At 50.9% G+C, this 17485-nt stretch overlaps 1 protein-coding gene across 1 annotated transcript; it reads right to left on the reverse strand.

Annotated features, from left to right (window-relative positions):
• Nucleotides 1-1603: 1603 nt before the first annotated feature.
• On the reverse strand, nt 1604-17443 carry Hsdl1 (hydroxysteroid dehydrogenase like 1). The gene is made up of 5 exons (XM_032887759.1): nt 17353-17443; nt 9172-9397; nt 8039-8484; nt 7670-7897; nt 1604-3685 (listed from the first exon to the last, which is right to left on the reverse strand). The coding sequence occupies exons 2-5, from the start codon at nt 9389-9391 to the stop codon at nt 3587-3589; spliced, it is 993 nt and encodes a 330-aa protein (XP_032743650.1). The 5' UTR covers nt 9392-9397; nt 17353-17443; the 3' UTR covers nt 1604-3586.
• Nucleotides 17444-17485: the final 42 nt, after the last annotated feature.

A 17485-nucleotide genomic window follows, 5' to 3' on the forward strand; every position in this document is an offset into this window, starting at 1 on the left:
ATCAAAGAACATGCCTCTGTTAGAAAGTTCAAAGGGGTACTGGGTCCCACCACCACTGCATCCTGGTCCTCACTAAGTCCAGGTTCTCTTGTCAGGAAGAGCAATATTCTGCCAAGCAGGCATGCTAACACTGGCTAACAGCTTCCTAGGGGCTGTCTCAGAACAACTAGAACAATTACTTTTTGTTGTAAATTCCCCACTTGTTCAAACAACCAAACTTTGGAATTTCTGTGTCTGTGACACTGATTTAACTGCTCAAAGTGTAACTATGGGTCCTGAAACTCCTTAAATCGATGGGTTGGTTCCCTTTTGCGCAGTAGCCAGAGCCAATCCCATGCTGCCATTAAAGAGTTTCCCTTAGTAATCTCTAAGTGCTGGAGTGACTTCTCACTGGGAGGACATACTGAGTCTCTAATATCACTGTGGTTACGTAGTGATGGGTATTATAGTGTAGAGAGGACTTCAGTGTACAGAGGACCTGTGCAGTCACAAACAAGTGCTATTTTGTTTGATGCAGGAACTTAAGCACCTTCAGATTTTGGTGCTCATGGGGTTTCCAGGACTGCTCCCTCAGACACCAAAGGATAACTTTGTAGGAACCAAGTGACCACTGGGCTGCCTGAGGGAGGCTTGCTGTCACTGTCCATCACTTTAAGTGCTGAAACTGCACAAACCACTCTCTGGGGCCCACATCAAAGCTCAAAACTCATAGGAGGCATGGTCAGACCCGAGTCCAGGATTGTACCAAGCTCACTGTGGGTAGAGAGGAGCAGAGGCTGAGGCAGAGATCATCAGGACTGAGGTGACACCACCAATCCTCTAGTTCCCAGATGAGAGAGATTTTACATCACTGAGGTAAGCAAAACAAAAATGGCCAATCAGGGAGCTGGAGAGATAGTTCATTGGTTAAGGGCACTTCCTGCTCTTCCAGAGGACCTAAGTTCAGTTCCCAGCACCCACATCAGGTAGCTCACGACCATCCAGAGATAGCTGACTCTCTTCTCTGGCCTCTGTAGCCCCCTGCACACATGGCATACACTCAACAGATACATAAATACAAAAAATAAATCAATAAAAAGGGGTCTGGAAAGATGACTCAGTGGTGAAGAGCACAGGTTACTCTTACAGGGGACCCAGGTCTGATCCCCACTGCCCACATGGTAGTGGCAGCTCACGGCCATCTGGAACTCTAGTTCCAGGAAATCTAATGCCCTCCAACAGCACCTGCATACATGTGGTGCATACAAGCTCACAGCCAAATATACATTAGTACATATGTGCATACATGCAGTTAACCTAAACACACATCTCAGAAGGAAAAGACCTGCTCTCCCACTTCTCTTCCCACTCCCTAAAACCTACCACACTTACCTACCGTACAATTGAAATGGTTCATGATGAGCCACCCCAGCAGCGCCACGATGGCAAGTACAACCCATCCTCAGCTACTCAGCCAGAGGACAAGAGCAAGGTCCCTCAGGTGCCAGGAGGCAGCCGGCACAATGGTGTGCACCCTGTTGTTTAACCAATGACAACCATGGGTGTTGACAGATCAACTTCTGCTCATAGCATCTATAAGGGGAAAAAAAAGAACCTTTCCTGATAGTGACACCTAAGGGAACAGTAATACTTTTATTGTTACATTCCAATTCACAGGATGACTTACAGAGGTCCAGAGTTCCTCCTTCCATGGTAAAACCATGTCCACAGTGGGCAGACTCACTCAGCAGAGAGGTTTGCCTATGAAAGCCAGGAAGCCTAGAGGTGCCTGGTTCAGGTCTTCTGTGCAGCCACAGATCACAGCCTCTGAGTCTGCACAAGATCAAGTTCTAGCTGAGTCCTGCTGAGGGGACATCACTGACAGCGCTGACTCCTTCTCATCCTGGAGCAAGGACTCCATGCTTGACTGACAAGTCTGAATACTGAACCAGGGGACCTTACACAGAACAGTGTGTCTCTGCTACTCTTTTTGTTTCACTATATAGCCCATGCTGGCCTTGAACTCGAGTCTCTTGCCTTCCTCCCCACCAATGTGACCATGTGCTGCTGCTGATCACATATGATCCCGGGTCCTCAGCAGTGAGACCGACATCCCCACCGATGCTCCTCCTCCACTGTCTCCAAGCATGGCGTTCTGCACTTGTTCTGAAGACGTAACTGAAGACATGAGGACACCGATCTTCTAGATCCGAGTCACAGCTGAAAATGCTACGTCTGATGTTCCGGGCAAAGTGCACTTGGGCGTACAGGTGATGGCATGTCACTAAAGCAACTCCATACAAGTCCCAGCATGTCACCCGTTTTCACTTCCCAGGCACAGCAGCAACACCACAAGGGTAAGTGCCATATTCTCCACTCTACACAAGCTGCCATGACTTCCAGGTTCCCAAGTGCCAGGAATGAGACCCTTCCCAGAGGTTACTTTTATAAGATCCAATTAAAGTTTCAGTGTGCACCCATATTGTGGGGTTTATGTAAGGTACCTTCTCGCTAATAAAAGCATTCCCTATAACGAACACACTCACTACACAGGCTAAAATGAGCCTCTAACATCACGTCAACAACTACCGCACACAAAAGTTGCCCAAACACGCGACGACTTTATCAACGATGCTCCTGGGATGAAGATGGGTTACATAGAAAAGTGTATGAAAACCAGAGCTAACCAGCTTGACGGGGGTCAGTTAGAACAGGGACGTACTGAGAAATCACTACTTAGCCACAGCAATTACCTTAGAAATTGAAAGACAACCTGTTATGTGTCCCAGTCTGGGACGAAACCCACCTACAGAGTCGGAGCAACAAACCCAAAGAAAGCAGTGTCAGACACAGCGAGCCCAGGAGAAGAAGTAACCCAGACGTTTCCTGGGGGAAGGCTCCTCCGTTACCTTGTCCTGACAAAGTCTTTAGAAAAGTCTTATCAATAACTTTGCTCAGACACACAGCACACACATGGTTCTAGGGGGACCTTAGGGAAAGGCAGTGTGTACGCACAGATGCCCCCCCCATGGAGTGTGTGGTGTAACACACGTCTACTGTTAACACCACCTGCACGCACAGTTCACAGTTTGAAAATAACACTTTTCTGTTGTCTTCCTGATGAACATTATTTTTTTAAAGATAGGCTTAACTACATATCCCTGGCTGGCCTGGAACTCACTGTGTAGCTCAGGCAGACCCATGGAGATCCACCTGTCTCAACCTCCCAAGTGCTAGAATTAAAGGCATGAGCCACCACGCCCAGTGTGACGGACATTTTGAAAGCCGATACTATAATCAATCACCTATAAAAGGGAAACAGGTGATTTCTCAAAAGAAGAACAAGAGACCAACACAAGGCGCTACAGGAGCCAGTCACGCTCTAAGTGTTGGGGAGGCTTCCCGTTCTCTTCTCAGGCTTCATGGCCCTGGGCCACCCATGTGCTCCCTGAGGTTTTCTCACAGACTTAAAAGTCGGCCTCACAAAGGATGGCGATACACTAGGCACTCAGTACGAGATGATACACAGGTGAGGTGAATGTTCTTCCAAATGCCAGAATACCGTGGATGACTGTGGCTTGGCCACGCTTCTCCTAAGCTTCCTGGTTCAGGCTTGGCTGGACAAGGCCTCTTTCCGTAAAGAGCGGTTGAGGAGGTTTGCACCCCATACCCAGAGCCACTCAGGCATATACTGTGCGAAAAGGAACTAAAATGAAGGAGAAAGGAGATGTGGTTAGAGTCTCAAGCATACAAGTGTTAGCATTTTGTCTCAGCTCCGCCCACAGTTACCTGGCAATAGCCAGGTGTGCATGACTCACTATAAAAAGGGCTGCTTGTCCGGAAAAAAAGAAAAAAGAAAAAAGGGGGGGGGCTGCTTGCCCCCTCCTCTCTCTTGCTCTTGCCTTCCTGCTCCCGCTGTCTTCTCACCCCTTCCCTTTCTCTCCCCATTCCCCTACCACCTTTCCTCCCTCCCTCCCTTCCTCCCCCCCACTACCCTTACAAGTCCCCTCCGCATTCCCTGAATAAACTCTATTCTATGCTATACCTTCGTGTGGCTGGTCCCTCAGGGGGAAGAGATGCCTCAGCATGGGCCTGCTAAGGCACACCTGACTACACACCCACCAAACATATTCCTTCTCTCTTTATCTTTTTATAAACACAACAATGAGAGTTGAAGAAACGAGGGTACAGGTCAGTGTGGGATCCAAACAAACAGACATCTACTGAGCACATTAAATAATCAGGAAGAAACCCGAGCCTGTTCCATACTGAGATCTGCTTCTGCATAGGGCACTCAGCTCAATTCATCCGAGACAGGGCAAGGACATGACGCCCCATCATGATTCCCACTACCAGTGCTTGCTCCCTTTCTGCATGTTCCTGGGAACTTGTGTCCTTAGTAAAACATTCTAAACCCAAGAACAGATCTTTTCAAAATCTGAGGAGATGAAAGGAGTCTTGCAGGGGTCCCTAGGGAGGACCTGGGAGTGGGCCATATAAAACCATGAGCATTGGGTCTGGAGAGATGGCTCAGCGGTTAAGAGCACTGACTGCTCTTCCCGAGGTCCTCAGTTCAATTCCCAGCAACCACATGGTGGCTCACAGCCATCTGTAATGGGATCTGATGCCCTCTTCTGGTGTGTCTGAAGACAGCATACAGTGTATGCATATATAATAAATAAATCTTTAAAAAAAAAAACAAAACGATCATCTGAGACAGGCTCAATCCCAGGACCCCCTTGGGACACTCATTATGAGTGTTCTCTTGTTTGTTTAGTGGGAAGGGACAACCAGAGAACAGTTGTCCAGTGTGACAGCGGAGTGCTGGCCCTTAGCAGCTGTCTGTGGGAGCTAAGGGAAGAAGAGTGACGAAGTTTATCCTCGGGGTGCAGACATGAGGCACTGAGGCTTCAAAGGCACTCCTGAGTCAGGATACCTTCAAGATGTCCGTCCCTTCGGGTATAGCTGTACTTCCTGATGAAAGCTAAGATGGCCAGAACATCCCTTTCAGCACTTTAACCTCTGTAACAGCAAACTGAGCATGCTCAGGAATGGACCAACCCTATGAGCGTATGTATAGCCTTCCCGAATAAACCCCTGTGCCCTCTTAGGGGAGGCCCTGCTGTGGAGACAATGCCTACACTGTCCTGTGTTTTTCCACTCCTGCATCTGGCTGTGGTACTCAACTAGCTAGGAACTCACTGCACACCTTTAGACAGGGAAGGGCCGCAGCCCTCTAAGCTAGGGAGGGAAGAGTCCACAACTAAAGCGAGAGGGGAAGCAGAGGCAGGCAGGAAAGGGTTTCGGGATCAAAGCTCTTTAGAGCTTGAGTCGCATTGTGGATGGTGACCCTTCCAAGTTTAAGAAAGCAGTGCTCCTAGGGCAGAAAAAACAAACAAACAAACAAAAAAAAACCAAAAACAAAAAAACAAACCAGTGGCAGTCCCCCAAAGCGATGCAGTTCAAGGAGACGTCCGAAGGCACTGACAGTGGTCACGTGTACCTGGTGCTGGCATGTCACCTCAGCAGTGAAGACTCGGATCCCCTTCCCTCCCAGACTGGGCCGGGCAAGCGGAAGACAGTGGGATTTGCAGGGAAGCAGGGCAGCAGAAGTGCGCACATGTCAGGCTCTCTGCCCTCACACTGAGGTCCTCTCAGGCAGAACTGAGCTGCTGGGAGCTGGGTGCACCACCCCATCCCAGCTAGATGGACCAGCTGAGGAAGGGCGGCCTTTTCTCAGTATCCACCTGGCTTCCCTCACCCCATCCCCTCGGCCTGACCTCCTCCCTCCATCCTGCCCTGCGGTGCTGAGATTCTCACAGTCCTCCTTACACGCTTTCTCTGTGGTGTTGCGAATGCTGCGGACGAACCTGCCAATCCGTCTCCACCAGAAACCTCTCACCTGAATCCCGCCTGTGCAGCTGCCACCTCAGCTTCTCTGCAGAAGTCACCGAGAGCCCTGCAGTGAGCTTTCACCACACTTGATTACCTCCACATAGGCGGCCACCCATCCAAACCAGTGTAGCACCGATCCTTCCGCCCTTCCTGGCCCTTCCATTACTGTGTTCATTACGTCTCCGGCAAGGAGGTGCCTCTAGTGCAGTGTTCACTGCTGAGCGGAAATCCCCAGTGCACACACGCTACCAACTTCCTCCTCTCAGCAATGAGTGAAGGCAGATCCTGTTCTCACTAAGCTCACAGCACATTTGCTGCCCATAATGGTCCTGGGGCTGGAATCCAAGGCCCTGTGCCTGGTGAGAAAGCACGTAAGCACTGAGCCACAGTCCTAGTTTGTTCTCCGTCTCTTGTCTGTCTGTCTGTCTGTCTGTCTCTCTCTCTCTCTGTGTGTGTGTGTGTGTGTGTGTGTGTGTGTGTTTCTGTCTGCCTGTCTGTCTCTGTCTCAAACTTTTTCTAAGCTGCCCAGGTTAGCCTTGGGCTCACTTACAGCTCAAGCAGGCTCTGAAGTCCTGCCGCTGCCATCCTCCACAGTAGCTGAGCTTACCAGCCTGCACCTCAGGGCCTGGGTGAAAACCACAGTCCGGTTTGCTCAGTGATTCGGACACATGCGCCATGGCTAAGATGCTGCTTTCACAGACACCGTCAAAGTGTATCACCACCCATCGTCCTTGCAGTTGCATTCCTAAGAGGACGTCAAGGCCCTGGAGTCACTTCTCTGTTCTGGCTTTGAGAAAGGAAAGGTCTCACTCCATAGGCCAGGCTGGAGCTAAGTAGAGGTCCTCCTGCTTCAGCCCCTTGGCGACTGAAGATGGTAGGCTACCAAATCCTGCCCAAGATCACCAAGCCCAAACCTCTCTGTTCACTACTCTAGCAATTACGGACTCAGGAGCAGCTCCTAGACAGCTTCTTGGGCAAGCCACAGCTCCGAGCTGCAGACGAGGGTAAGGACTCACTGCCGACGGGCTCACACATTTATTTTGTGGTGGTCAACTAAATTATCTTCATGCACAATAGCTCCCAAAGTAGTTACCTGGTTATCAGAAATTGTTCAGTAAAATTCTAAATTTGGGCACATCTATTTCTAGTATAGATAATAAAAAAACAAATTACTATAAACCATTTAGTAACCGGCCTACTGATCAAAACCACAATTTAAAATGTTTCATAAATTTCAAATCTTTTTCCTGTGTGTGCAGAGATCCAAGGATGACTTGTGGAGGCGGCGCTCTCCACCACATGGGTCTGGAGACCAGCTGAGGCCATCAGGTGTGGTGGTAAACACCTTCACCTGCTGAGCCATCCGGCTGGCCCACAAGCACTCTTAAAACCTTTGTTCTGTCTGAACAACAATCACAACAACAAAAAATCCTAGGTTCCTTTCTAGGTCTCGTGAGGAGATGAAACTGACTAGAACAGTGGTGAGGAGCTCATAGCCCTGATGGCTTTCTGGACTGCTCTGTGCATAGAGCGTTTCCCATCACACCTTGGCAGGACCTCTGCCCTGAGATCCCTATGGAGCACCCAGTATCCTCACATTCCCACGCACCGCACAGCCTGTCTCATGTTTTAAGGGTGACAAAGGAAATTTGAAAACTTTGCCATTAATCAAACCCACATGAGCACCTCACTCTGTAACCAAAATCACCGTGAATGTGGGGTGCAGGAGTGAGGATTCCCAATCCTCTGACCCCAGCACAGCTCACAGAGCTTTGACCTGACGGTGTGGCACTACCTGAATAGAATGGGACCAGTAGCCTGTCGTCCTTTTCGAAATGCCCAGGGTTGACACGGCATGATGTGCATACACTCTCGGCGAAGGTGCCAGCCACGGGCATCTGCGCAGGAAGCTGCCAGGCGCAGTCACACTGCTGGTCACGTAGAAGGGGATCAGACTCTGCACGAAGATTCCTTTAGAGGCATACTCATACTGCAGGGCTCTGCTGAAGTGGTCCAGATAGGCCTGGGGGCAGAGGAGGGGACTTTTAACTTGAAAGAAACCCCAGGAGCAGAGAGACCTTCCTGTTCCCGCCTGGGGGAACAGTGCCAGCATGAGCAACCGGGAGCTGACTCCTCCCTGAGCAGCCCAGGGACAAGAGCCTACCTTGGACGCAGAAAAGGCAGCCAGCTGTGGGGTGGGCTTGCAGCAGGAGCCGGAAGACACTGTGACGATGGCACCCTTCTTTCTCTCCACCATCCCTGGAAGCACTATGTGCACCATCAGGCTCGCAGCCGCAATGTTCACATTCACGATGTCCCAGATCGTGTCCTCGGGAACCTGGCTGAAATACTGTGGATAGGGGTAGAATGCACCCACGTCATTCACCAGGATGCCAATGTCTCTGTCTCTCAGGGCTTCTCGGATTGGAGCATAAATCTCCCGGCCTCTGCTGAAGTCTGCCACCAGGACCAGTGTCTCCACTCTGTAGGTGTCAGCTATGTGCTTGGCCACGGCCTGCAGCTTCTCCTCTTCCTGGCTGATCAGGATGATGTTGAGCCCATGGCTCGCTAACTCCTCAGCATAGGCCTTCCCGATGCCATCTGTGGCCCCTGCAAGGCAAGCCAGGAGCCATGAGCCTATGGAACACAGTGCCCTTAAAGAGAACCAAGCCATTCACTGTTGATCTCATCGGGAAGAATGCACATGGGGAGAAAGGCATGGCATCCGTCAGTAAGGACAATGGGGAATCCTAACACTGTAACCCCCCAGGCAGGGAATGGCGAGATGGCTCAGTGGGTAGAAGTGCTTGCAGCTGGACAACTGGAGTTCAAAGCCTAGGACTCACATGGTGGAAAGGAGGAATCCCCAAAATTGTTCCCAGACCTTTACACGTGCACAGTGGCACACACAGAGGCCTTTGTGTGTGTGGGAGTGCTCACACTCAGCCCCTATAGGAGTCTGTTTCCAAACTGCACCTGGCTTGCTCAGGTGTCGGGATGGGCTTTCTGGGACACAGAGATAAACCACAATGCAATTCAAACAGGTGAAGTGGCTTTGAGAACACTGACAGCCTCAGAGGATGACTTCAAAAGAGAGCAGGAAAGTGGGGGTGGGGGACCGAGCTGGAGAAATGAGGAGGATGCCAGTCTGAGGGCAGGGCTCCCTCAAGTGAGGTGAAAGAGCACAGAGTGAGGTCTCGGCAGGAGGCAGAAGACTCCGGCTTAGTTCTGTAGCTCCTTGTTGGTAGCCCTGACTTAAAATACAACCCGAACGGAAAGGCCACTGGAGTTTGTTACCACTGATGACTGCCCATCTTCCATACTGCTTGATCAGGTCGGGCCTGCTCCCCAGGCGAGGGATAAAGTGCAGTCTGACCAGGCTGTAGAAGTCACAGACGACTGTGATGCTCTTCCGGGCTGTGTACCAGGCCCCCACCAAGGCCAGCGCTTCCATGTAGCAACTGCAAGACCTGGCGATTTCCCTGTACAGGAGGTAGAAGCTGTCAACAGCAGCCATGGCGACCTGCGGGGACAGGAAGAGAGAGAGCTGCTCTTTGTGGACAGGAGCAAAACCAGAAGGAGCAGATGTCCTCAGCAGGAAGGAGAACCCTGGCCTTCACGGCTCTGCATTCAGATAGCATTAATTCTTGAGAGCAGCCGGCCTGAGACTGTGGAGGTGACCGTGGAGGCGTGACCCCACTGTTTAACACCGGTGGCTCAGAAAGCTCTTGCCTTCCAAGGAGATTATGCAACAGAGCTACTGAATTCCTCCAAAACTCCTGAGTCTGGGCTACCAGCAGCCTAAACAAAGATAAACTCCGGTGCCCTACTTCAAAGCTGTGGGAGGCACAATTATCACTGGGTAGCAGCCTGGGATGTGTTCAGCTCCTGGCATTATTCAGTCAGCAAGTACAGAGGACCTACTACCTCAACAGTGACCAACAGGATAAACACAGAGTGACAGCGCGTGGCCTTGGCCCCAAGAAAGCATGCATATAAGGTAAACATGAGGAGATGGCGCTCTTCCAGGACAGCGCACCAAGCACCCTCCCTTACTAATTTGGTTCATTTGTTATTTTCCTTCCTGGCCTCTAGGTTCGAGAAAGTCCCACACGTCTTCTAAGTGAGTACACAGCAAATATGTAGTAAAGGGCGACGAGTCCCAGGTATGGTGACGGATGTCACGCATCCAAGACGCAGGCAGACATTTAACAACTAAAAAGCAACCCTGCCGGGGTACCTTAGCCTATGAGCAGAAGTGACCTGGAGAGGAGGACACTGGCCAGGCACCGTTCCGATGGCAAATGGCATCACCAAGGGCTGTGCTCCACCCTGGACCGCAGCAGACGAGCCACTGCAGTCAGATCCAGGGCACACCAATCAGCTGGATGAGACCGAAGGCTCACACACGCCCAGTAGAACAGGTGAGATTACACACCGGAAACTGGGTTTCATGTACCACCCACAACTCCCCCCCAAAAAGAAAACATAAATGTTGTAGGGATAACTTCTGGAAGGAAATTTCACTAAAGTAAGAGGAGGGGAGCCCTGAAAATAACAGGGAAGCAAAATAGCAAGAGCTTGGGGAGGAGTGGGCACCTGTTGTGTCTACCATGACGTAACTCAAGCTCTGTCAAACTGAAGGAAAACTGAAACAAACTGACCACTGGGCAGGATCTGTGAGGGCACACTCCCTTGCCAGAGAGCCACACAGGGGACCGTGAGAACTGACTAACAGTCCAGGAGCCAGGGCGGGGGAGAGGGGGTTAGAGGGCGGGGAGACAATGGGGAAGGAGGGGTGCGACTTGGATTATATAGCGGCAGACAGCAGAGGTGCAACAGAGATATGACCACAAACTGTGAGGCTCTGACCACTGGGCACTCCCCCCCAGTAAACTCCAGGTTTCTACCACGTTCATAATCAAGCTGATGTGACAGTTCTGAAAGGTCTTCTGAACCTGGAGTAGTGATGTAAACATATACTCTCAGAATCTGGGAGGATGGGGATTTAGCTCAGTGGTAGAGCACTTGCCTAGCAAGCGCAAGGCCCTGGGTTCGGTCCCCAGCTCCGAAAAAAAGAAAAGAAAAGAAAAAAAAAAAAAAAGAATCTGGGAGGCTGACAGGAGGAGGATGCCAAGTTTGAGGCCAAAAAGCTGGTTGTACACACAGTGTACAGTGTACACATAATAATTACCTTGTCTTCAAAAAGTAAATATATAAATTAAAAAAAAATCAGGCCCCAGCTGAACTTGGTGATACATGCCTTTAATCCCAGCACTGGGAGGATCTCTTTGAGGTCAATGATAGCCTGGTCTACAGAATAAGTTCCAGACCAGCCAGGACTGCAGAGTGAGACCCAGTCTCCAAAACAAAAACAAAAACAAAACAAAACAAAAACAAAATCAGGCCCCATGGCACAGGTCTGTCTGTCATCCTAGCTACTGGAGAGACTGAAGCAGGAAGATGGAGGCTTAAAGCCAGCCTGGAACTTAATGAAGAACATCTAGGGCTGGAGGTGGAGGTGTGGCTCAGTGGCTTGTCTAACAGGTCCTGGTTACAAACACCAGCAGAGGGAGAAAAGAGAGAAGGGCGGGAGGAAGAGGAAGAGAAGAGCGGGGCTGGGGGAATGAAGGGTCTGACCTCAGGGCTTCTGCTCTAGCCCTTGTATACCCCAGTCTTCTCTTATCTTCCTGCTGCCAGCTCTGGGCCTGGTGCTACAGAGCTCCGCCCTCTGACGGCTGAGCTGTGAAGGAAAGCCCAGGACGAACAAACCCGAGCTCAGCTGAAATGCTTGGATGCAAAGTTAAGAGCAAGGTTTTCATAACGAAGTAAACTCTTCATGCAGGAGTCAGCACAAGCAAAGAGTGTAGCCTGGGGACAGTCCCTGGCTTGGAGGCACCGTGGATTAGCATGCCTTCCTTGAGCTGACTCTTTCCTTTGTAGGGACACATCATCAACTGGGATGGAAATCCTCCCAGGAGATCGTAGGAACGATAGCAATCTACGCTGACCTAACTGTGCCAGAGCCTGAGCAGCGGGCTGCTCACATCCACTGATCGCTCCACTTGTTGAAGAGTCACCCTCTCTCTGTACACTGCCTTCCTCGGGTCCACTGCAGCGCCCAACTTCTACACCACGGCAGCCAGCCTGTGTGCTCCACGCCAGACACCTGATCAAGTCTGGCTGGTCTGCCTGAACCGGGTGCCTAACACTTTCTCCTGACCTGGCAGAAATGGCAGGAAGGAGAGGGACTTAAGGGGCTGGGGAGATTGGGGGGCTTGGTGGGATTCCCCATTTCCCCCTGGAGAACCCAGCTCTGCACTCTCGTGAGCTTTCAGTGGTCCCCCCACCTGTGGTGTGCTGCTTAGACACAGGCACTGGCAGCCCTGAGGCTCTGGAGCCCTGACGTGAGGAATGGCGCTCAGGCACTTCTCCCAGCAAGGTCAAGACGAGACCACACACACACACACACACACACACACACACACACACACACACACACACACACACACACACACACCCCGGAACTCACAGAAGCCTGATGTAGTTGAACACCAGATTGTTTATCAATAAAGCACGAAGCCATCAAGAGACCTAAACTGATGGCCACTGGCCTCATACAGCAAAGTGCGTGCAAACCCAAACCATTCAAACAGGGCGACTAAGGGTGTCAGACCAAAGGCAACCCGGGAGATAAATCAGGAGTACCTGGGGACCCACAGAAAGATAACTGACCATCTGTGAGCTAGGGCACTTACGGGGCTGTTGAGGGAGGGGCAAAAACAGGACCTGCATGGGGTACTTCTAAGAACCCTAGGACACAGAGGGAGGGTTTGGAGTCAGCCAGCCCTCACTCCATGAACAGTCTTGGGCATGTGTCCTTGGATGGGGACAGGAAGGTCAGGGGCAGCAAGAGTGACATGACCACAGTCTCCACAGGGTCACAGTCAAGGGCCGTGAACGACTCTGGGAGTCAGCAAGGGTGAAGACAATCTTCGCTGGGGTCTCCACCAGAAGGACCCTGCTGGGGGCTGTGACTCCTGTGTGGTGAGGTGGACTTTGGTCTGTAAACTGCTGAACTGTGAAGTAATGATCACTTGTTAAGTCACTTCTGTGACTTATTACAGAAGGAAGTGTGGCAGACACAGGGGCAGATGCCAGGAAGGAGGGATGGCAGGAAGACAGATAACACACTGCCAGCCTGGAGGACACTGCACCAGGCCCTCAGCTACAACCACAGAGTTTACGGGGAAGCAAGCCCTTTGCTCTTGGCCTGAAGGGTGAGCCTGCAGGCTAGGAAGGGGTAAGGCCTCCTTGCCCTCTGCACCACAGAGCATACAGGTACAGTGCTTGTCTTCTGCCTCTGCTGTTTCCACTGAGGCCGCATTGAACAAAGAACCCCAAGTCCTGTTTAACCTTCTAAGCCAGCTCCTTCTTGGTTCAAAGCCCCAGCCAGCCTTGAGGACCAACCTCCTCTAAGCCCGAGGACCCTTCACCTCTATCAACCTAGCCCTACCCACTACTGCTCTAACACAACACTTCACTTCTGACTCTGCAACTGGAGCCTAGGCTTCTACAGGCCAGGAGCTGTGTGCAAAACTAATTTCTCTACAATTACAAGGGGGTGAGGGGCTGGGTGTGGCCGCACACCTTTGACCTCAGGACTCAGCAAGCAGAAGCGAGAGGGTCTCTGGGAGTACAAGAACAGCTCATCTACAAGTGAGACCCTGCCTCAAATGAAAAAAAATTTTAGGGGTTGGGGATTTAGCTCAGCGGTAGAGCGCTTGCCTAGCGAGCACAAGGCCCTGGGTTCGGTCCCCAGCTCCGAAAAAAGAAAAAAAAATTTTAAAAAGAAAAAGAAACTAGAAAGTACATTAAAAAAACACATAAAACCTACTATGCATAGTTCAAAGGAAAGCAAAGCACCTACTCTGTGACCAGCCTAACAACATCCAGTGAACTCCAGGACCCCAAGTCTCATCCTGTCTCTTCCACAATGAAGGGCACACCCTGCCAAAAGCTGGTTTTTTTTTTTTTTTTTTAAGATTTATTTATTTATTTATTATATATAAGTACACTGTAGCTGTCTCCAGATACACCAGAAGAGGGCATCGGATCCCATTACAGATGGTTGTGAGTCACCATGTGGTTGCTGGGAATTGAACTCAGGACCTCTGGAAGAGCAGTCAGTGCTCTTAACCACTGAGCCATCTCTCCAGCCCCTGGGTTTGTTTTTTGGGGGTTTGTTTTTGTTGTTTTTTTTTTTTTTTTTTTTGAGACAAAGGCTGGTCTTGAACTCATCTTACCTCAGCGTCCTGAATGCTGGCATCGTAGCCTGTACCCCAAGTCTGTTCTCTGCTCTCTTTCTGCTCTGCGACACATCACAACACTGCTGAGTACTGCCAGTCTGAGTAGCTCATAAGGAATTCCCAGTGTCCTGAGCTGACTTGCATCCTTCTTTCTGGAGACTTCTCTACCAGCTGAGGTCTAAGCTTCGATGTACGATTCAGCACTCCTACACATAATTCCTGCCCGTGATATCAGCAGCCCAAGGTCGTTTTGTGCCCTCCTGCACAGGGCCACCAAATTCTTTTTTTTTTTTTTTTGGAGCTGAGGACCAAACCCAGGGCCTTGCACTTGCTAGGCAAGCGCTCTACCACTGAGCTAAATCCCCAACCCCCACCACTCAAATTCTTAATCCTGTCTCTTGAGGACTGCTGCAGGGATCCATGAAGGGATGTGCTGGGCCCACAAGGCACTCAGGGCCCCCACTCTTCCTTGCCAATCCTTTCCACAGTGACAGGCCTGACTCACCTGACTCACAGGTGGGTGTGCACCCTGCCTTCTCTGTGCCACCCGCAGGAACACCCAACAGTTCACCCTCAAACAACAGGGTGTAGGAGTGGTTAGTCATGGGGCCAAGATTCTTTTGAACCACAAGTGCTGTTGTTTCTGAATCTCTGAAACACCTGTTCCCATGTCCGCCCCTCCTCCTGTCCCACTGTCTTCTTTTCCTCTCAAAACGACAGGATTCCTGGACACAGGCTCTCTCTACTATCTCTCGCTAACGCTGTTGAACCTGGATGTCTTTGTTTCCAAATCCCTTCCTCTATGAGTGCTGTTCATCACGTTTTCCTTCACACTGAACTCCCGGCAGGGAATCTCCTCACAGTATCTTCTAGAAGTTCTTCTAAGTCTGTAAACCTGGATTTTGTAATGGTGGAGACTGGCTTTCAGGAATCTTCTGCATGGCACCACAGCACCAAAATGCTGTATGTATGCCTTAGTAAATACAATATTGCCTTCGTAAATACAATATTGTCTTAGTAAATCCCATTGGATACTGTTTGTGCGGGAGCTCGTTTCACTCTTGAAGGGAAGGAGCTTTGCATCAGCACATCGATGAGCCTTTCCCTTGCAAACCCTGGCATTCCAGGGGTTCCTCACCAGCTTCGGTCTATTCTTAATCACTGACTGAATGAACAACGAGGCCCAGAAAAAAGAACAGCAGCATAGGAACCAGAATCCAGGACTCTTACCCAAGATCCAACACCCCTGAGATCCAGGTCTCCACTTAGGCACTGGGAATTAAAGCAACCTCAGGCCACTCCTAGGCTCTCGGCCAAAATAACTGAAAACTTTTGCTCACATTAAAATTTTATAAAGTGGGCTCCTATCAGCCATACTCACACTAGATGGATCTGCTCAAACGTCCATCAAGCAATGAACAAAATGCGGCCACCTCAACACAATGGAATATTACTGAGCTCTAAAAAGGAATGGGGCATGAGTGCATACTATGGCATGAAAACTTGAGGCTGAGGGACACAAAAGACCGTTCAGCATATGGTCACATGTACAAAGCATTTAGCAATGGGGAAATCTGGAAACACAGAAAACCTGGGAGAGGGGATGGGGGAGGGTGTGCAAGATAGGACCAAACTGCAGCTCATGGGGTAGAATCCCATTTTGTGGTGGTGGAAATTATGTGGAATTAGGGTGGTGAGAGCTACCTCGCACAGTGACTATACTACAAAGCTCTGAACTGTACATTTCAAAATGGCTAAAATGATGGATTTCACTATGTGAATTTTGCCTCGATTAAAAAATATACACTGGGGACTGGGAAGATGGCTCAGGAGATAGTTTCTGCTGTGCATGCTTGAGAACCTCAGCTGAGATCCCCAGCAGTATGTAAGAGTGGGTAACTGCAGAACCGATTTGTAATTTCAGTATTGGGAAGAAAGGAACAAACAAGAGGATCGTGGGGAGCTGGCCAGCCAATCTAACCTAAAAAAACTGAGTTCAGGGGTTGGGAGTTTAGCTCAGTGGTGAGCGCTTGCCTAGCAAGCACAAGGCCCTGGGTTGGGTCCCCAGCTCGAAAAAAAAAAAAAAAAAAAAAAAAAAAAAAAAAAAAAAAACTGAGTTCAGCGAAAAGACATTTTCTCAAAATATATATATTAGTATATATATATATACACATACATACATATGGTGGTGAATGATAGACACTGACCTGTAGCCTCCACACCCACACATAAATGAGCAACTCTCCCTCCCCCCTAACAAACACACACAGCCTCCACTGATAAAGTAATGTTGAACTCTTTGCTTCTGTAGTATTCCCATAATGGCTAGGGTCACACTGAAAAGGCCATCCCACCCTTGGGAATGAAGCTACACTACCACCTGTAAAAAGCTAATTTCTCCCCTACGATGAGAATTAGATGAGGTGATGCCTAAAAAAACACCTGCAACAGTGCCTTCCTGCCACCCCTCAATAAACCGGGGCCACTAGCCAGGATCATCACTCAGGGTTCGATGTTAGTTACAATTGTTTGTACAGACCCGACTTTACGTCCCTGCGGCACTGTTCCTGTAGTCCCTTGTTGTCCCTTTATCCCCTCCCTCGATCTAACGAGGCTGTACTACACCAGAGGAAGGAAACGGACGCTGTGACATCCCAGGATCTCACAGTGAAGGCACAGCCCAGAGCCCTAGCAGGTGGTCCCTGAAACTCCCCGTGGGAACCTGTACCCGCAGCGGTCACCGCCCAGGGGTGCGGCTGAGTCCCGGTGGTGGAACAGGGACTCCCTGCTAGTGTCCCATCCCTCCCCAGCGGCGCCGGGCATGGCCCAGCGACTCCACAGAACCGACCGGGCTCTGCAGGATCCGCGCGGCCATTCTGCACCAGTCCTGAATCCTAGAACCCCCTCACACCCCTCAGCGGAAGAGAAAGGATGATTAAGAGGCACCGAAAAATAAGGCGGTCCCGGGGCGTGTCGCCTGTGCGAGCGGCCGGGCGAGGACGAGGCCCCGGACACCTGCTCAGGCAGCTGAAGGGCCGCCGGGAGCGCGGAACCAAGAGTTCGCGCCTACGGGGCGCGGTGGGGAGGGCGTTCCCGCGGGTTGGGGTCCCGGGGCGTGGCCAGGGCCGGAAGCGGGGCGCGAGGGGCGCGAGGGGCGCGGGCGCGATACCTGCAGCGAGAGGTGCGGTCTCCGAAGCCCGTCCCGCCGGCTGCCCGCGCGGCCGCCGCCCCAGACAACGCCGCAGGTCCGCTACTCACGTGATCCGCGCACGCGCCTGGGTGGAGTCTCTCCCCGCTAGGCC

Source organism: Rattus rattus, chromosome 17 (genome assembly GCF_011064425.1).
Source record: "Rattus rattus isolate New Zealand chromosome 17, Rrattus_CSIRO_v1, whole genome shotgun sequence".
Classification (NCBI taxonomy): domain Eukaryota; kingdom Metazoa; phylum Chordata; class Mammalia; order Rodentia; family Muridae; genus Rattus; species Rattus rattus.

Excerpts from the sequence above, each read along its gene's own strand:
- Hsdl1 (XM_032887759.1), bottom strand. The coding sequence starts at position 9,391 with ATGGCTGCTGTTGACAGCTTCTACCTCCTGTACAGGGAAATCGCCAGG. Across the intron at positions 7,898-8,038 it reads CTGCCTTTTCTGCGTCCAAG|GCCTATCTGGACCACTTCAG; the intron begins GTAGGCTCTTGT and ends CTCTGCCCCCAG. Across the intron at positions 3,686-7,669 it reads ACTGGTCCCATTCTATTCAG|TTCCTTTTCGCACAGTATAT; the intron begins GTAGTGCCACAC and ends CCTTCATTTTAG.